The sequence below is a fragment of the Ambystoma mexicanum genome, chromosome 8, assembly GCF_040938575.1.
Source record: "Ambystoma mexicanum isolate Mex_15411 chromosome 8, UKY_AmexF1_1, whole genome shotgun sequence".
Lineage (NCBI taxonomy): Eukaryota > Metazoa > Chordata > Amphibia > Caudata > Ambystomatidae > Ambystoma > Ambystoma mexicanum.
This window is the reverse complement of record NC_090929.1, coordinates 1660958204-1660979493: the sequence shown is the minus strand read 5'-3', so window position 1 is coordinate 1660979493 and position 21290 is coordinate 1660958204. Positions and strand designations below refer to the sequence as shown.

The 21290-nt window shown below is 48.5% G+C and overlaps 1 protein-coding gene across 2 annotated transcripts in view; it reads right to left on the bottom strand.

Annotated features, from left to right (window-relative positions):
* Positions 1–21290, bottom strand: part of GRK5 (G protein-coupled receptor kinase 5) — a 555873-nt gene that overhangs the window by 80882 nt on the left and 453701 nt on the right. For both annotated transcript variants that reach the window (XM_069611930.1, XM_069611931.1), the window contains one exon: positions 9785–9885. In XM_069611930.1, the coding sequence (XP_069468031.1) occupies positions 9785–9885 (101 nt within the window). Of the gene's footprint in view, positions 1–9784; positions 9886–21290 lie in introns of those variants that run through there.

Genomic DNA, 21290 nt, shown 5'->3' with positions numbered 1-21290 from the left:
CCAACATGTAAAAGACAACGTTGAGAAGTTGGAGAGTCCAATATCTGAATTATATGATTTAAGACATACATTACTCACCATAATTGTATTTTTGATGGTTGTATCTGCTTAGATTCACATGCTGTGCATATAGTCCGACATCTAGTGGCAATCGCAGAGTATTGCATCTTTTTTTTCAAAAATCAAAAAGAATTGTTGACATTGGCATGACTAACACTAGCCCCAACGTGACGTCTAGTGTGCCCAAAATCCCTAATGCGTCGAGGTCCCACTGGTTTGTTTTACTTCTGCCGTGAGGGAGTCTTGCAGAATGCGTGAGCGAGTACAGAAGAGAGAAGGTGTAAGATGTCTATGTTCCTTCTACTTAGAGAAGGGGGTTGGGCGGGCGCATGTCAATCTAAGCGGTGAGTAATGCAGGTCTTCTGATGCTTGTGAATCTGCTAAGAATCACACTAGCAAGCAGTACCAGGAGATGATGGTGGGATGTGTGAAGGAACAGTAGCAAATATGTCTTATCACCGCTTGTCCCACCTAAGAATCAGACCTAGAGTGTGCATCTAAGTAGGGGTGTTGGTGAAGGTATGGATAGAACTCTAGGTTGCAGCTATGCAAATGGAATTTAGAGGAACATTTGCAATAAATGCTATGGTAGCCCCTGTGCCCAGAGTAGAGTGAGCGCTAGACGTAAAGTGTAGATCTCTTTTGGCAAGGGCATAACAGTGTGATGCAATTTACAATCCACTTGGAAATCGCCGATTTAGAGCCAGGGTCGCCTTCTCCGACAGCTGCCACAGAGACGAAGAATTGGTTTGTTTCTCTCAGTGGCTGTCTCTTCTCAAGGTATAACATTACTGCCCTCCTCACATCCAGTGTGGGGAGGCTTCTTTCTGCCAAGTTAGTGGGGTGTTGGAAGAAAGTGGGAAGCTCAATTGATTCACATGGAACTTTGAGATGAATGTAGGCGCAGAACGTGGGTGTGCGCGCAAAACCACCTTGTCTTTGTGAATAGTCACAAAGGAATCGAACTGAAAGGGGCTGCAGTTCACTAACCCTTCTTATTGAAGTAATGGCCACTAGGAAGGCAGTCCTATATGCGAGGGCCTTAAGGCTCGCCTTGTGCATGGGTTCAAAAGGAGGCCCGATTTATCTGGTAACAACAACGTCCAAGTGCCATCCGGGAGTTGGGTTGGAAATAGGGGGATGACGTCTCATCCCCCCTTCCATGAAGGCATATATGACAGGAATCTTCCACCATGAAACCTTGCTCTGGGATGTGGTGTATGCAGAGAGAGTGGCCAGGTGGATCTTTAGGGAAATGAAAGCAAGTCCTGAGTCTAATAGGTGTTAGATAAAGGACGATATCTTTATGGGAGCAGTCAATCGATTGACATGTTTAGAATTTCACCAGATAACAAGGCGCTTCCACTTGTTGGAGTAGCAATGTCTGGTGTTTGATTTTCATGCTTCCCAGAGTATGTCCATGCATCTCTGAGGGACTTTAAGGTGCCCAAACTATGACTTCAGGAGCCAAGTTGCTAAATTGTGTTTTTGGCGGGGGCATGGATGCAGTGTCTCCCCCCTGGTCTTGAGACAGCATGTTGTACGGGCATGGCAGCTTCCTGGGATGGGAAACTGCGGGCCCACATTAGAGACACCAGGATCTTGTGCACTATTCTGTTGAGAAGGGTAATCGGGGGTGGTGGGAGGGGAGTTGGAGGGGAGGAGCGTAACCAAATCTCCTGGACCATGTTTTCAAGAGCCCGTTGCCTTTGGATCGATTCTGTGGATACCCAGAGGTGGAATCTGGGCATTGCGCGTTTCTCCAGAGTCCAGCACAAGTCGAACTCTGGAAACCCACATTCTGCAAAGGCGTGAAGTAAAATGTGCTCTTGTAATAGCCACTCGTGCTCTATAGGTAGGGGAAGTCTCTGCTGAGCCTGTCTGCAGAAGATCGAGTTCCCCTGGAACATGTTGTGAGAGGAGGAACATGTCGTTTGAGTACCCACTTCCAGATGTTCTGGGACAGTCTGGATAGCCCTAGAAAGTGAGTGCCCCCCCCCCCCCCCATTTGTTAAGGTAATACATGGCCGTAGTACTGTCTGTGAGGACCAGAACTGTCTTCCCCTGAAGGTGTGCCTGGAAGGCTTTCAGGGCTTTGAACACTGCATGCAGTTCCAACAGGTTGATGTGATTGGATGCTACTGATGGGGATCACACGCTGTGCGCAGTTGTTTGGAGGTGAGCCCCCCCCGCCCCACCCCGACAGATGCATTTGTGGTGAGAGTGGCCTCTACTGCGGGGGTGGGGGATAGTGTTCTTTCATCAACGGGTGTAATTTTAGTGGGTTTCATCCCACCAATGCCCCCCCAAAAAACTATAGGGGGGTTGGAAACGTATATATAAGGGGCGGGCCAGGAATAGGTACAAAAATAGGGGATGGGAGATTGGGGCAGGGGTGGGGAAACACCCAAAAATAAAGAAAAAATCAATTTCGATGAGTTTTTTTCAGTAAAAATAAAATGAGAAAAAAGTCATTAAAATTACACCAGTCGATGAAATGACAGGACCACTGCAGGGGTGGTAAAGGTTTAACCCTGTAGAAGGTTTTCCCTTGACCACCACTGCAGAGACTGAACGAAGGCTGTCGAGACGAGCACTAGATCACTGGACGGATACCATTGGCTCGAGAGCCACTCCTGCATGGGGTGCATGCTCAGACAAGCATGAGGAAATAAGACGACGCAGGAAGCCATTATCCAGAGCAGCTGCATGGCCTTGCGAATGGTTACCCGGTGACTGGCTACATATTAAGGGTTCTGAAACAGCATGTTTTGAACCCTGTTGGAAGGGAAGATCAGTCTTCTGTCTGAATCAGGGCCCTTGTTTGACTTGGCTGGGGACCAGACTTTATTTTTACTCGCTGATCGAGATTCCCAGGCTGAATAGGAGACCTACTGTCACCTGGGTATTCGCTTGGCAGATTCTGTACGAGTCCCCTGTAATGAGCCAGTCGTCGAGGTAGGGATACAATGGGATGGACTGCCTGCACAGGTGAGACGCAGCTACAGCCAGTACCTTTGTAAACACTAGTGCATGTCCACTATCATGAACCTGAGCTACTTTCTGTGCGCTGCCAACAATGAACTATGAAAGTATGCATCTTTCATGTCCAATGCGGCCATGTAGTCCCCCTGCCGCAGCAGCAGGGTTAATTCCTGAAGAGTTGTCATCCTGAATGTTTGTGGTTTAACATACTTCGCCGGACGCAGATCTAAAACAGGGTGCATGGTTAGATCCTTTTGGGGTACAAGGAAGTACACTGAATAAATAGCCTTGTTCACCTGGAGATGAGGGACCACTTTGATGGCGCCCTTTGCGAGCAGGACCTGACCCTCTTCCAAAAGGATGTGCAGATGGTCTCAAAGGCGTCTGCTTCTGGGCAGATGGTAGCGGGGTGGATGGAGGAACTAAAAGTGCCTGTGGGCAACAGTCTTGAGTAATCACTGATCTGATTTGAGCCCCTCCCATGCGTGGGCAAATGATGTTAAACGTCCCCCGACTGGGGAAGTGTGGGAGGTGACCCGGACTGACTACTCAATACGAGGCGGAGCCCAGGGAGCCTTTGGAAGCAGAGTTTCTGTCCCTGCCCTTTCCCCGATGAAAACTTCTCTGTTGGGATTGGAAGTTGCCGGAGGAGCCCTGTCCGGAAGCCCAGTTGGATCCTCCCGAGCCATATTGGCAGAGCGGGAGAAGGACTGTCCATGAAAGGAGCGGCGGAAGTTGGAGTTGCCATGTTGGACAAAGGCCTTAACCTAGATCTGACTGAGCGACTTGAGGGTATTGTGCTCCTTTGTCGTCTCCAGGGCTTCGTCAACCGTTTTCCCCGAAGAGCTTGGCTGCCTCCACTGGCTTGTTTGAACCCCAAGTTCTTTAACCAGGCATGGCGTTTCAGCAGGGTTCCCTGGGCAAGGGTATGCCCTGCAGTTTCAGCAGAGTCCAGAGTATTCTTGAGGATATTCTGTGCGATCTATCTACCCTCTGTGACCACCACTAACAGGCGGGTGCAATTAGGTTCCAGGACAGCTCGAAGGCCCCATTAAAAGTCACTATAGCTCACAATGAGCGTGGTGTTGTTGGCAATCCTGGTGGAATACACTGCAGAGGTGGCAATACGCTTGCCCAGGGCAAACAACTTCTTGCAGTCCTTGTTTAGAGGAGATTCCGACGAGGACAAATGGTACTCCCATCCTCTTGCTAGTAGTGGTGACAACCAAGGAATCCGGGATAGCGTGGCCCTTGATCTAGAGCAGGTCTGAGGGAGCCGGGTGAATCATTTTTTGCACATGGGTGTTAACCACACATGTGAAAGATGGAGTGAGCAATGAGGGGGCCTGACTCTTCTTGATGGAGTTCAGCAAGGGGATGGCTTGGCTGACTGGTGTCTTTTCCCTAAGAATATCTTCCACAAAGTCCGAATCAGGGGCGGCTTTGTATGTGATAATTTTGAAATGGTCAGCAGCCTTCTTCAGGGGGTGTTGATCAACATCTGGTCATCTATAGGCGGCGAGTCTCTAGGCTGGGAGGCGGTAGGCGCATTCAGAAAGATGCCAGCGTCATGTGGCAGGGTGTTCCATGTGCCCTGGTCATCCACAGGGTTCCAGTCTGGGTCCTGGTAATTGGGATCCTGGTTGTCCTGGCCATGGCCTTGAGCATAGGCAGAATCCTGGCTAGGATCATCCAGATCATCCCCAAAGAGGTTGACTTGGGGGTCCTGATGGGATTCCTCTAAGGAGGTTAATTGGGCACTGGGAGAGTGGAGCATCTGGGACGTAGGAGGGATGGGGCACGGGTCCACATTCCTATGTCTCTTCAAAATCTCCTCAAACTGTCCTGACAAGTCAAACTGCCATCTTGCTCATACAGGCCTCAAACCTATCCCTGGTCCATTCAGATAAATCTGAGGGAGAAGGGGCCATGCAGGAGGGGCTGCGCTAGGAAGTAGGGCCCTAGAAAAAGGAGGGTAGGCCCGAGAATAGCCCTCAGGTGATAAGGGGGCCTTCCTGGGGTCCAAAATGGGCAAATCCTCTTTAGAAAGCCGAAGCATCAGGAGTGTTTTTGTCGATTAGGTATGTTCTGGCGAGTCTTTCGGCACTGCCGAGTCTTTCGACGGTACTGTGTCGGAAGTGGAAGGTTTTGAGGGAGCGCCCGCTACAGAAGTAGATTTAGTCCCATGCGTAGACCACGAATGTTGTTGCGCAGAGGGCGCTAAACAGCAAAGTTTAGAAGGCCCAGTTCAAGACTTCGACAGGCCTGATGGCATTGAAACTTTCCTCGACGGATCGGTCAAGGTTAGTTTGGGGGTTGTGTGCTTTGAAGCATGTGGTTTGTGAGTGTCCTTGGTGTGACTTCCCCATCGCACTGCCGGTGGCATGCCTGTCGGGGTTGGGGAAGGACGGACAAGTGGGAGCGCGAAAGCTCCACAGTAAGGTCCACGGTAAGGTCAACGGCTTCCGAATCTGAGCCGCGGCTGCCGACGGATTCCTCATCTGATGCAACTGTGCCGAGGGAGGGGGGGGAGGAGTGACTCTGTACACATGGGGTAGGCCACCCACCGTTTCATATGCCCGTCTTTCAGGGTCTTGGCCAAAAGAGCTTACAGGCTTCACACGAGCGCTCGTCGTGGTCACGAGGGAAACACCTATTGCATAGGCAATTAATGTCCTTCTGGGGAAATGTACTGTTGCAAGATGGGCTAAACGTAAAAGGAGTCCTCTGCATAGCAGAGGAAAGCGGCAGCCAAACCAAGAGAAAAAGAAGAGAAAGGGTAAAGAAAAGGCATTCTCAAAGGAGAAAGCACAAACAGGGCCCCACTCTCCCTAAAGTGAAGGCCGAGCCAGAAGCCAAGGCCACACAGTCAGTCACCCAAGCAGCCCAGGATGGAGCGTCGGCCGACAGGACCAAGCGTCAACAGTCGAGAAATCGTCGAGGGCAATTGAACCACCGGCAAACAGTGGAATTACCGATAAATAGAAAAGAGCAATATAAACTCTTACAAGCTCCGCATTGTGTGCGACCAACTAGGTAGGCAGAAAAAAACAATCTGATGGGATCTCGACGCTCAAAGGATTTTGGGTACACTATATGTCATGTTAGGAATAGTGTTACAGTCACGCCCATTTCGACGTCCCTTTTAGATTTTCATAAAAAAGATGCAATACTCCGCGATTACCACTAGATGTTGGACTATATGCACAGCATGGGATTCGCAAGCATCAGAAAAGTAGTTCCAAAGAACTACCTACGATTAAAGTGAACTTGCTGTGAAGCAGCCCACAGGAAAAGGGAGTCATTCTCCTGTGTCTTAGTTCCAAGAGTGGCAGGGGGCAGGTTAGACTAGTTTGAACAGAAGACAGATCTTCCTTTTGGACTCCGACAGACTAGCTTCCTAGTTTTCATTAGGTAGGGAAACCCCATAGTTTAGGAAAAGCCGGAAGTTTCCCCTTTTCTTTTAATAAAAAACAGCGCCTTGTCCCTTTGACCCACCACATCTGTCTCACTATGTACGCTCTCCTGTTATTGAGCATAGAGGTGGGGGCCTCCTTGCTCCCACCCCATTCTCCCATGAGAAGTACACCAGTGTTTGGCACTTGGCTTGTCCCTGGACATTCAGGACTATGATGGGGACTGCCTCCTTCTCTAGTGTACGGGGGGCATATGTAGGAATGTTATGAATGCAGGAAGGTTACTAGTATAGCTCTTCAGGCCACAGAAAAGAGGAAAGGGAGTTGGGGAATAGGATGAAAGAGTGGGGAAGGGTACTAAGAAAAATCAGGAAAACAGTTTAAAAAAGAAAAAAGGATTGGGCAGTGAATTTAGACTTTGGGGAACAGAGAGGTAGAAAGCTATATCCCAGTCGAGCAGCTCTCCCCTTCACACAGGAGGCCTGCACACTGCCCGGTTCTTGGTCTCCTGCACCAAAGAATAAATGTAGCTGCACAACCACAGCTAAGCAGGGAGATGGGGGAAGGGGGCAGAGCGGGGCACAGCCAGGTGCCCGCCCCATTAGTTCCTCTTATACTTGGGGCTTCTAAGAATGCAATAATATCACACTTTTAATCCAGGACACTGTTAGAGAGTGGCAGGACTTGACAGACATTCAGAGATCTGGGCCTGATACAGGATTGCTCCCAAGGGCCAGTGTCTTTGTTCGATGCAGGTGTCCGCATTGGAGTAAGGAAACAAGCATTTAAGTTACACAGTACTCCTGTCTACATCGCTACAAATATTGCAATCTGTGCTAGCAGGCACTATATAAAAACAAGTCATTATTACCCTTACGGTTAAGCATCTCACTCTTTGCATATACTGCCAACCTAGTCTGCCCGCAACCGCCCCCTCCACCAGTCACAGTCCACTTCCCGTACTTTGCTTATCCAGTTCGATCCATTCCTGAGAATTTCCATCTCAGTTTGGTGAGGTTTTTACCACCACAGTTTCTTGAATACCAGGTTCATTTCCGGCTCAACACTTACCCAGACTCTCCATCCAGATCTTCCCCACTAGTATTTCTGCGTATGCACCCCAAGATCAAATAACACCCCTACTCCCCCGTTACCAATTATTTGCTCTGCTCGGTAAGTCCAATCGCCCCACCCAAACCCCTCCTTCTCCGACCTGTGCTTCTGGTTAGTTCCACAAATCATTTAAAAGCTGCCCAGAGACCTTCGCTTTTTTCTTAAGCTCATTTTGTTTTATCTATTCCTATTGTATTTCATCATGACTCTCTTGTACTGTTTACTTACATTTCTACAGAGGTTTGGGGAAAAGGTCATAAAACAAGTTAAAATACATGCAATGATAAGGTATGGTATGATGGTGGCAGTGTACACCTAGAAATGCTATGCCAGTGATGTGCCTTATCTAGGTGTTGTTGGGTAGGGTGGCGTTCCCCTATGTATTCAGGGCATATAGGGCATGCAGAAGCAGGAACTGGGGTGCCCATTGATTTGGCTCGTAGAGGACATGTTGGATGGGTTTTTGTATGCCAGGGGATGCAGGGCATATATGACACACACTGTGTTGTATGTTCAGTGCCAAAGCACATGTAGAGCTTTGATAGATGAGCTGGTATATGCCCAGTGATTTGACCCCTATAGTTCTTGTTGGGTAGGGTGTTGTGCACATATGTGCACAGGGCACATAGGACATGCTTAGATGGGAGCTGGTGAGCCAACCAGTATGGCTTTCACAGGCCTTGTTAGATGGGGTGTTGGATGCCTAGGGACACTGGACATACATTGGATATGTTGGATGCAGTATTCTATGCCTAGGGGTAAAAAGTATGCTCCATTGGGTGTAACACATCTAGAGATATAGGGGATGTTGGATGCCTGGGCATACATATATATATTGCATGGGATGCTAGGAATCAGAGAGCTAAAGCAGAGGGGATACACCCAGCGGGTTACATGTAAGGGTGTAGCAGAGGAGCCGGATAGATAGGAGGATTAGGGTGGGAGCTCCAGAGGAGGGAGAATTAGGGTGGAGTGATCAGCGATGAGAGATGTTCTTTGAAGAGTAGTGTCTTCATGTCATGTCCTTCCTGAAAAGTAAGATTGAGCGGGCCATTCTTACCTCCATTGGCAACTTGTTCAAAAGAGGGTGCTTTTCAGAAAATGGACAGGTTCCTGATTTTTCCCTTCTTGCATGCTTGTATGGTTGTATTCCCAGCTTGGCGATGTTATGGCTTCTGGTGGCGTGATGGCCTCGGTAGATGGCAAGTTTCTCTGCCAGGTTTAGCCATGGCATATATGAAACGTCCGAGGGATTGAGCCAATAGAATTTGTGCAGGGGAGGAGGCCCATTGGATTCGTTGGACATAACGAATGCAGCACATACAAGGTATGCAAGTTGGGATACTGCGTACCTGGTGCCCTAGTATATATAGGACTTGTGGGAAGGGTGCAGTACATACAGGAGTTGTTGGAAGGTTTCCAAACTCCAGCTACAACATCGCATGCTGTAGCACTGGCGATTCAAAATATTTAAGAGGGAAACCCAAATGACACTATGAAAGTAGTGAAATCCCCACCATTTCTGGTAGTCTACAGAATATAAGACAATATATGAAGGTAGATAGATTCTTCAGTTCACACAAATCTAAGCTGAAATAGCTCAAAAAAAAGGGAAGACATTGTCTAATCCTCATCAGTGTCAACGTGACCTACTTTATTTCTCCTGAAGAATGTTCCGCAACGAACTAGAGAACAGGAACATGTTGAGCCACAACTTTTAGAATGAATTGCAATAGATTTAGATACTGTTACTGTTGAAGAGAATAGGAGCCTTCTTCATCTCTCGATTTAATGATTCATCTACGGTCATATTGAGTTCCACCGATAGGGATCATAACGTCACTAGACTATTGTTTAAGATTAGTCTTAAAGTGTATTAATTGTATGTATATAATAAAGTTGAATTTAATTGTTTTTTTAATGATTGTGTTAATAATAAAACTAATATTTTCCTAACTCGAGTCTGATTCCAGTGTAATTGTTGTACCTGCCTTCATATATTGTCTTATGGAGCACTGGTGATACCATGGAGCCTGCCAGATGGAAAAGTACATAGTCTGTGGGAGATCTCATAATTCAACATTGTTGCAAGAACTCTCCTATGCCTATGGTGATACAAAGACTGGAGTATTGACGTAGCATAGCACCTGCTGCAGTACAGACTGACCTCCCAGATAAGGCTGCACCTCTTCAGGTAAAGCAATACTTACTTTGCACAGTGGGAGAAGAGCTCTTTGTACGGGCTGATCTCAAACTTCTCCTCGGTTTGGTGGATAAGCTCCTGTCCGACTTCTGAGACGTAAACCGGAGACTGTGGAGGCAGAAGGGGAACGGGTGAGGCTGGGCTCAATCAAACGTGTATACAAACAATAGAGAAACAGCAGCGCTTTAATGTATTGGTGGGTGCGTTCATTCACAGGTTGATTCAGATTATTTTCCTTACAAGCGAAATGGATCGTTGGGGATGCACTAGCCCACCTCCCACAATGTCATCCCAAAGCAAGCTACAATCTTACTCAAGGAAACAAAAACACAACTGACATTTGATCGATGCCCACGATGGGCAAGTGCAACATAAAGAGGCATTAGGGAGATTTTTCCACAGCCTTCTGGTGAGGGTGTACAGCCATCTATCATAATGGTCAACAGGGTTGCAACCACAAGATAGGCCAAACTATCTATTGGTAGCTTTGGCAGAGCAGTCCGGCTTCCCTCTGTGAAGGTAGTAGGCTTGTGTATCGGTGCAGAACGTCCCAAATAGACAGCCACAAAAATAAATGACTACACAATCACACTAAAAATAGAAACATCCTTTTGAAATTGCACATAAAGCATGCACTATTTCAAATAATTACTCCGGATTAAAGACAACACAGTAAAACACAGTGGGCCTCATTACGACCCTGCCGGTCCGGAAAGAACAGTGGCAGTAAAACCGCTGCCACCGTTCTTTCTGGACCGGCTGATTCAGAGTCCTGCAGGCGGAAGGTGTCACTCCTGCCAGGTCTGACCTGGTGGGAGTAACGCCACCCGCCTGCACGCCCAAATGGAAACACTGGCTCAGTCATAGACGGAACTGGTGTTTCCATTGTCCCCATCGAGTCCTTTTGGACTCCATGGGAATGGGGACTTACAGAATTGCGCCTCCGGAATTCCCGGGTCATAATGCCCCAGTGATTCCAGGAATCACAGAGGCGGAATGGTAATACGGGTCCAGCGGTAGCCTGCCAGTTTTTCCGGCACGTTTACCGCCGGACTCGTAATGAGGCCCAGTATGTATAAATGAAACAGTAAAAAGGGAAAAAGGCAAACCCTTCCCACTCCTACGGTAAAGGCAGGACCATTACGAGGTGTTAAACTAAACAAATAAGGGTGAGAGATGGAGTAAAAGGAACACTAGAGAGAGTAAAAATGGATGTACAAAGTCATAATCAGAATCCAAAATGCAAAGACATGCAGGCCACCAGGGAAACGGTCAAGATGGCTGCCAGTTAGCAAGGCTCCGAACCTCCCTTCACGACAAGCGATTTGAGGGAATGGCAAAACACCCCTCACCCCCGTAGGCACCGAGTGATAGGGCCATAGAGGCGAGATGTCAGTACAGCCCTGGGACCAATCCGGTGGAAAACTGCTCTCTCTGAGTTGCGAGTCGGACCCTCCCACTTGCAGTGGCTGAGAGGACGTGAAGGCATGTGTCCCAGGACCATGTCCAAGCAAGCGGTGAGTGGTCAATGGTCGATTCAATGTCATGGGGGAAGGGGGGGTGAGTTGAAGATCTGAAAAGCAGCACCAGATCCCCCTGGCCCGAGGTGACCCTGTTAGCCGGCGTGGATGGAGGAGCTGGGAGAGGCCCTATTCCACGGAGGTTGATCAGTAGGAACAGTGGAGAGGTGGCAGTGAGTGGACCCGCACCTCGCCAGGGTCCCAGAAGGGGCACGTGCTGAGGGAAGTGGGGTGGCACATGAAGCGTTATGGCTGACATAAAGGGGAGGACGTGAGGGGAAAGGTCACCGCTCCACCCCCTTTCTGGAGGGGCCCAATGGATTTGAATGCTGGGCCGAGAGACAGGGTAGAGGAAGATGGCACCTAGGGCCATAAGACTTGACTAACATGGGCGCGAGCCCTGAGGCGCCGAGGCAGGCTTGGTGTGCCTCGAGACTGTGGTGGAGGTGGTCTTTGGGGCTGGGTGAGCTTTTCAGGTGGGGTGGTGGAGGCACCAGGATTTCAGTAGAGTTGAAGATCCTTTTAAGAGCTTTCCTGCCTGTGAAAGAGGCTTGTGACTCTTAGGCTCTGAACTAAGCAGCTCAATCAGCTGGAAGACATTGCTGCAGCAATTTAGGAATCAGAGCTTGAAGGTGAGGGAGGAGGTGAAAACGGACTAAGCCGCGAGCGGCTCGCCAGGTATGGACGCAGGAGAGAAAGTGACATCATGGTGATCCTGGAAGAGATCAGGGGCATGAGAACCACCATTGGAGCCAAGGTGGCGAAAATAATTACCGAGGAAGTGTAGAGGATGTAGTGAAAATATAAGTTTTGGAAACTAAAAAGTCCATGGTGGAGATCCTTGAAACGCGGCTGGACATAACATTTTCGGAGACGGGGAGGCAGAACGAAGATCTACACCTTAAGTTAAATGATGGCGACAATAGGGAATGGCAAATAACCTTAGGTTTTTCGGGGTACATTAAAAGGACGGCGAAACTCCAGGGGATATTGAAAAGAGGATTCAGGATGTTCCCTCTGGTATTTAAAGAAGAAAGACATGGATATATGTTAGGGCTGATTTTCTATACTCTGGCCTGGTGGACAGATGTATAGAAGGCCAACCTATATTGTGACCGGGACAACTCTGGGGAGCTATAGCCAAACTAGTTCAGGTAGCAGTGACAGGCGGTCTAGGCTAAGTTCTTCAGAGGTGGTGCGCTTGTAAGGGGTCCACAATGAGGTCACACAATGGGAATCACAGATTATACTTAGGATGTATACAAATACAGTTTTAATTTATTGGCTAAAGCACACTATAGAAAAATGACTACTAGCAAGTAGAGTTATCACACAACACTGAATAAAATAGATGCATATATACATTCACTTGTTATATGGCATAATGCATATCAAACTCCTGTAAAGGAAAGGTTAGATTAATATTATGCACGCAAGGTCCACAAAAAATGATCCCAACTAAAATTGTCCAGCCCCAAGTTGTCTGGGCCTTTTGCCCAATAGTTCAGTTAAAAGTGCCACAGAATCTTTGAAGCTGGAAGAAATGCAGGTAGGGTCTCTAGGGTCCAGTGAAGGGTTCTTATGGTTAGGGTACGAGTTAAACTAACTTCCAAATGTGGCCCCAACTTTCAGATGTCTTGCGCAAGCAAGTAATGGCAAACCCAAAAGTGTTAGAATAAAGATTTATTGTAAGCCCATATGACATATAATGTGAGTATAGGGGTATGTAAGAAGCTCTGTAACTTACCTCTGTATTCCGATTCTTCGCCAGACTTGCCAGGACAAAGGAAGAGGGTCTGAGGTTGCTTTTCCCGCCGAAAGTCACAGTCCGTGATTCGCAGGGGTTGCAGGTTCTAGCTGATCACCGGTTGGTGTCTTTCACTGTTGCAAGGACTCGATGGAAGATTGCAGCAAAACACGATGCAGGACCCCTCTCAGGACTTGACTCGGGTCAGGTAAGCGCTTTCGGACGTTGGTCACCACAGCATGGCGATGCAAAGAGACTCAACAGCCGCGGTCAGACTTTCCCTCCTACCTAGGGTCCCCTTGATGCTTGGACGCTGACATTTCATAGAGGCCAGTCTTGTAGGGCCAGCTGAGGATTCCCCAACTTCAAGGTTGAAACTCGGAAGAGTGATGCCGGCAGCTCAAAGTTGGTCAGCCATATGACAGTTCCAGGGCACTTCCCAAGGCTCTCTTTTGCAGGGTACCGAGCAGACATCAGGAATGGATGTGTCCCCTCCACTCCAAAGGTCGCAGCTCCTTTGCAGGACTGCTAAAGATCACGAGCAAGACGGGGCTCCTGCAGGACAGCAGCAGAAGGTGGTCGCCAGGCCTCCTTCAGGCAGGCCTCAGGTTTCTTCGCGGGTCTCGCAGCTGGACAGGATTCTTGACTCCTTCAGGTTTCTCCAGGATCTCTGAAGAATGGGTGCAGAGGTCCTCTACGCATCCTAAAAGCCATGTAAGAGCTGAAACTTGCCCTAGTCAATAGTAGGATTAACCCACACACACCACAACAGTGGTCCAATCAGGACCACTGGCGGGAATATTCATGCATATCACTCAGACACACTGAAACCAGTTTGTGGATTGGGACCAGACAGTCCCAGCCCACATCCTGCCAGCAACAAAACACAGCCCTCCAGTAGCCCACCAAAAGCGCCTGCTTTCCCAGGCACTGGATGTCCTTCAAGGATTTTCCTGGCCTCTCAGGCCAGCAAGAAGGCTAAAGGACAAGATGGCAAAAGGACAAGGGAAAAATCTTGTGGAATGGCCATGTTTGACCAGTAGCCACAGTTAGTAGCCAAACGCGGTACGGCTAAAACAAAGTCCCCAAAAGTGGGAAAAAAGTCATTGCTGCTACCAGCCTATCCTTTGAGCACACCTAGAGTAACCAAAAATCCTCCAAGTGTTAGTCTAGGGCAAAACAAAAATGTACCACATGGTACTGTAGTCTTAAGCTGCATTGTACAATGATAAAAAGTAACCAAAAGTAGGAACATGATTAAGGGAAACAATGTTTCCCAGTACTGACAGCCTGAAGGATATTTCATTTTCCCCATTACATATGAGCAAAAGCCAGTGTAGTACTGCACTGCAAAAAGTACAGGTCAGATTAAAAAATAAAAGCAAAACAGTTTGGGGGCTCCATAAAGAAGGAAGGAAAGGCGCAGTAAAGAGAAATCTTTCCTAACAATATAGTATTGGTGTGGCTCACAAAGCAGGTGGTGGAGGTAGGGGACCCTGCTCGACCATAGTTCGGTTCCACTGCTATTAGGAGAAGGCCCGGATCTTGAAAAAGGCAAGAGGATTGGGCTCCTTTGATTATGGGAACTCCAAGGTTGCGATTTACCAGGACTTTTCGTCCAATACACTAGCACATAGAAAGCAGCGCGTTACCCCTTACACAATGGTTGCGCCAAAGAGGGGTACGATACAGATGGGGGTACTCGTTCTGTCCTTGAGTGGGAAGGATTTAAATATCAGCTTGTTACTGAAGGTAATATTCAGAGGTCACAGAGGAATGGATTAAAGAAGAAGAGTTCAGACGCGAGGCTCTCAGCCCATTATCCAGAAGCAGACCGAAGGACCGAGGAAACGAAGATGGATGGAAAATCCAGCGTGCCAGAAAATTCAAGAAGCTGAATATGCCATCCACAGAAAGTGACCAACTTGAAGTTTTGGAGTTAGGTTTCTGGGGGATTGGTGGGGTGGGTTCAGTAGGGCTTACTAGTCCTGCTCTTGGCAATGGGGTGGGGGGGCAGGGAATGCGCTAGAGTCTTGTGCATGAGGGGTTGGAAATGGGGGCGGGTGGACGGACCATGTTCAATACAATGGGGTGGGAAATGCTAAACTCTGGTCAAAGAATGAGGGGTACAGGGCTCAGGGAGAGGTACAAGCATGGGTTTTTTCATTTGGGTTTGATAGTGAGTGCTTTGGGGATCTGGATCCTTCATTCGGGGGGGCTCGGTGACAGTTACTTGGTGGTTCCATGGGTGCAGGGGAGTGCTGCCAAAGAGGTGCATCCTTTCAGAGAGTTGTGACGGGAGGGGGAACTTTACCTGGTGGTTTGTACCTGTAAGTAGAAGGGTTGGAGACAGGTGCTAACACCTCTTTGAGAAAGTGGGGTGGGTGGGGTGGATCCACGGATGGGGAGTTATGGGGGAGGGGTCTCTTCCGTATGTATGTTTAAAGGGTATTTGTGTGTATGCTTTGTGTTTTTCCCCTTCCTTCTGCGCTCCTGTTTTTTCTTCCAGGAGGAAGTGGTCTGTTTTCACAAGCTTGATAGAGGGTTGAGGGTAGAAGGCTGGGATGGAAAATGGCTGAGAGAAAACATGTATGCTGGAACTGACAGCACTGGAGATCAGCCTTAAAATGGGCACTCTCCAAGTAAACGGTATACACTCCCCCTTCAAAAGATCCCTGATGAAGAGCGAGTTTAAGTCAATGAAACTTGATATTCTCTGTGTACAGGAGACTCAGTGCGCGGGGCAGAGCCATTTATACGGGGTGGAGTCGCCGCCAAGATTTTTCTTCAGGTCTGATGAAGAAAAGAGGGGTGGCCGTGCTGCTGGGGACCTCCTGCAGGGTTCAGGTGTTCGACACAGAATCTGACCGGGAGGGGAAAATATCTTTATCAAGTTATTAGACTCTCAGTAGTTTAAATATATTGCCCAATACGGACCAAGTGATATTCTGTGAGGAAGTGGGACAATGTCCGAAAGAGTTTGTGGAAGGGGTATTGATGGTGGGGGGAGGGGATTTAATATGGTCAACCCGCGCAAACTAACACATTCAAGGAAATTAACGAGACCCTAGCATTAGTGGAAGTTGGGGAGGCAGAGGAGTTGTTTTCCACTTCAGGGGTTCGTCCCAATGCCCCTTTTACTCATTCGGTAGATTGCAACTCCTTTTCGCGAATACATCTGGTGCTGGTGGATTCAAACACACTTCAATGGGTCCAGAAGGCTGTTGCGAGCTTAGTCGCTTGGTCAGACCACGACTTAGTTATGGCAGTGGTGGGAGTATGTGAGAGGGGAGGACATGGGGGGTGGTGGTATTCCAATGATTACCTTCTGAGGGATAAGTAGGTGGGGCAAACCTTACTTAAAATGAAGTAGCATTTTGAGTTTAACAATACAGGCGAAATCAGCATGGCCACACTATGGGACGGCTTTAAGGCGACCATGAGAGGTGGGGGGTAGGGGAGTAATTTGGATAGGCTCTCAACAGAAGCATGAATGCATGAGAAAAGAGGAGTCTCCGAGAAGTAAAATCAAACCATTGCTCCCTAAGGGGCGATGGGGAGGGTCAGCATGAGTTTGTCACGGTTGAAGGACCTTAACACATGCAAGGCCGAACTCAAGGCTCTGCCGGCGCATAAAAATGACTGGACGCTACGCCTCAAGCAGAAATATTATGAGCGCAGGAAGACAGCAGATAAGCTGTTGGCATGGAACCTACAGACGCAGACTCAAATGGTGACACGCATGCCGCCAGACGATGGAGTTAAGAGAAGTAGCTTGGACATTGCGGAAACGTTTAGAAAACATTATGTCCTTCATAACTCTGAATGGGAGAGGACCGTGGAGAGGATAAGGATGTTTAACAGGTTAGAGATCCCTACAATAGCCCCCCACTCCCCAAAGGAGCAGTCTTGTTGGAATCCCCCATCATGGTGGAAGAGGTTATCGCGACCATAAAAGGGAATGAAAAGTGGTAAAATCCCTGGGAGAGGACGGGTACACAGTGTGGTAAATCCCTGGGAGAGGAGGGGTACACAGTGTGGTAAATCCCTGGGAGATGACGGGTACACAGTTTGGTTCTATAAAAGATCGGTCACTGCTGGCTCCTGATAAGCCAGAGCTATTTAATGAGGTTTTGATGGGCAAACCGCTCCCTCACTGGATGCTCAGGGTCATTATTCCGGTCAACCCTGAGGAGGGGAAGGATCGTAGCCAGGGTGATGGTGAACAGGGCTCTTTCTGGGGGGTTTCTGTTACTTAGGAGAACTAGACAGGGGGCCCTTTGTGCCTTCTTTTTGCATTGGTGATTAAACCCCTGGAAACAGCAATCAGGGCTAACCCATGGCATCGAGTGTGAAGTTCTCGTTATTCTCAGACATTTTATGCTACATGATGGACCCAAGGGACTCCCTGGAGGAGATGGAGAATGCATGACTACAGTGCCTTGGCAGGTCTTAAATCGACCACATTAAGTCTTATATTCTTTCGGTAGGTACACCAGCGACTAAATCCTGGTTCACCCAGGATTGGCATGGGTTGACCTTCGCATAGGAGGCAATAACTTATTTGGGTATTAGGATCTCTAGGAGCTTTATGGATTTATACAGCCTTATGACCCACTTATGGGGAGCTTAAGCAGGATTTCAAGAGGTGATTCGACCTCGCACTCTCCTGGGAAAGGAGAATGACGGTGGTGAAAATTAATAGACTTCCTCCAGGTGCTGTTTCTGTTTATGATGCTTCCCACTCGATTGCCTGACAGGTTCTTCAAGGATGTAGACCACATGTACTAAAGGTTCTTGTATAGCACCTAGGGGTTTGGTGCTTCCTAAGGGGGAGAAAGGTTTTGGATTCCCAAACTTTGTCTTATATTGTAAGGCGGCACAGCTCAGGGTGATGCTAGAATACATGACTGAGGATTTGAGGCCCCCATTGGATTCATTTGGAAGATTGCGTTACATACCGAAAAAAGGGAAGGGACTTCTTATAGACTGGTACCTCGTGAGGTACGCAAACACCCAACGTTGAGAGCGCTTTGGCTCCTGCAGAGGAATAACTCAATTAATAGAGATTTATCCCTGTGGCCTTCCCCTTTGAGCTCGCTGTGGGACCCAACATTTCGGCTGAACCAATTGGGGGTCAAAAGGACCCAGGAGTGGTCAGACATGGGTCTCCAGGGAGTGGGACATCCCAGTGGTCAATTTAAGGATTTTGTTGACTTTCAGGTGTTGTTGGGGAAGGAAAACATTGGAATATTCGAATATCTCAGACTTATTGGTACTGAGCCCAGGATGGAGGGTGTGTCTTCTCTGAGAACTCCCACCGCTCGAGATGGTCCTTGAAAAGGCTCAATCAAGGAACGGGATTGTTTCTAAGCTATACAAGAGCCTATCCTGAACATGATCGAGAGGAGGTTGAAGTATAAGACTTACTGGGATCAAGTGCTGGGAGAAAATGTACAGGGTCACATTTCACAGTAACCTTACCACACATGCAATTGAACACAATTTTAAGGTTTCAAATGGCTGCCACAGGGACCCAGTGAAGATTTCTAAGGCTGTCCCAGGTGCTTCATCGTTATGTATTCGGGGTTTTGGGGGTATAGGGACTTCTATTTATATGTGGTGGATGTGCCGCTTGATTCAGATTTTTGGGCGGAATTGTTGAGCTGGATTTAGGATATTACAGGGATTCCCCTGCAGCTTGAACCACTCACTTCTTTTGAAGATCCCGCCTAAAGATTATGATTCGGATAGACTGTCGAGGATGCGGGAGACCCTTCTGTGTGCAGCGAGGATAGCCCTGGCACAAAAGTGGAGACTACCCTCCGTCCCTGCAGTCGGACTGGCTACAGAAGCTATTGGATGTTTATTTGATGGAAAAGTGGACATACTTGGAGTATGATTATTTGTCCACTTTTATGCAGGATTGGGGAGCATTCACGGGGAAACATGGGGCATGTCATGCGGAACCCCAATTGTAGCAAGTCCAAAGTATGGGAGTCCCTTGCTGCAGGGTGGAATTTGGGACGAGTAGAGCTGAAATGATGACGCTTCTTGTAGGGCAAGGCCAATGCCTGTCGGTGCCACAGTAAACCCCTACATCCTCCTGAATCGCCCCTCGTGGAGATAGAACCCCCTCCTGCAGCATCCCACCAGCAAATAATCAATGTATCCAGCGACTGCGCTGATTCAAGTAAAAATTTCCCCATAAATAGTAAGAAAGTCCTGATCGATAACATGAGGAAAAATGCAGCCTGCAATATGGAAACGCTCAGATTTCAAAATGAAGCTACAGAAGCATAATTGTGCACTATGGAAAATGAAGCCACAACAAAAAGGTACATTTGGCTGCCACCTCCCACTATGTGGAGATGTCCTCCAGAGCTCCGGAAAACCTACCGGCTCAGCCGCATCATGATTGGCTGGAAGACAGCCTATCAGCTGCATGCTCCTAGAGCCGGCAGGCCCAGCAAAGGAAGGCCCACAAGCAAGGCCAATTCTAGTCGGTGCTTGTCAGGGCCTGGGGCCATTGGCACAAGACCCTGTCTGCCGCCCGACCGGCACCAGCACAACAAGGCCTGATCATCTATGTGCAGAGTACACCACTTCCTCTGACATGGGTAAGACTCGTCCCCCTGGAGCCTATTGCTAGCACACACTCCCGTGGAGCTGCACCACCGCATATACTAGTCATGATCTTGCCTGTAACCAAGCCCTCCCATGACGACCAGGCATCCAGAAACCCCTCTCCTTGTCCCCACCTTCCGAAACTACCCTCACCTCACTACACCTCATGGATAAGCGCTCCGTCAGAGAACCAACTAGGTCTCTTTGTGCCACTGTCTCAACTGCCCTGTGCCCCTCCTCGCTGCCTGTCCCACCTGTGTATTGCCAAAAATGTATTCTTGTGCCACTGACTTTACTGGCCTGTGCCTCCCAGCACCGCCTGCGCCCACCTGTGTGCCTTGCCCAACAGGTTCTTTTGCAATACTGTCAATGCTGCTCTGTGCCACATGGCACCGCATAGACTATCCAATAGGCCTATTTTTAGGACTCAAACATACATCACGCCAACCAGTACCTCTCCTGAAATGAGCAATTACAGGGGCAGCTCAGCAATTCTGCCTACCTTGTACCTGCGCTCTGTACCCCTACCTAGTGCACTGTTTTGGTACTCCATATTCAACACAGTCAGCATTTAGAATTTCAACCACCTCATCTGGCACCACTGCACAGGATACCTTCATGCCAGCTGCCCAGCTCACTAGACACGACCCACATAAGCCGATACCGAGCACACTGCCCCATGACAGTCTTCCATCCCCACAATCGGACTGCGTAAACCTCAAGTATCTACCACCCAATAGGTTGCGTAACAACTTGCCTGCTGCCCCAACATACTCTCTCTCCTGACACTCAAAACACCTTCATACATTACTGTGATCCCTACATCACCACACCCTTTCCCATGCCCTTTCTTCCCCCCCACCCCCCCATCTCACTTAAAGGCTACTACTGTCCCAGCCCCCCTGGTCTCTGGGCTCCAATCAGATCTAAACTACTGCCAACTTACTCCACTTAATCACATGCAGCAAATCTATCGTTGCCACCACTATTCTCTTGCCTAACAGTGCGGAACCTCTCACCACCTACAAGATCACCAGCTCCCTAGCTTACACTGGCATTGAGAGACTGATGTCTCTGCTCTCACACCCACGCTCCTAAGACCTAACCCCGCAAAGACACTCTGAGAAAGAAACCGATTCTATCCACTCGGGTACTCTCACCCACACCCTCCACCCCCCCACTACTCGTGAACCTGAGCACCTCAACTGTAACCATTAATGCTCGCTCGCTCTGCGCCCATGCCGTGGACATACACAACCTCATACTACATTAAACGTATGTAGCGCGTAAGTGCTAGAACCTCAAGGGCTTGTCAGATGCAAGTTAGTACAGCTAATTAGTGATGGGCAAATCTTCAGCAGATGGTTATGTAGTTGCACACTTAGCCCCCTGTGACTTTAGCCAGAACTGAACACATAACCAAAACTATCCGGATTTCTTTTTAAGGGTGCGTTATGAGCTTCAAAACAGCCGGCAGGTGTTGCGACCATGGGTCTTCCACTATACGGTTTGTGAAATAAGATGTCCACCGTTTTACAAAGCACCATGGACCACGTATAGGCATATTTGATGAATACAACAATGTGGGTTACAACATTTGAAAATGGCCATCCAACACA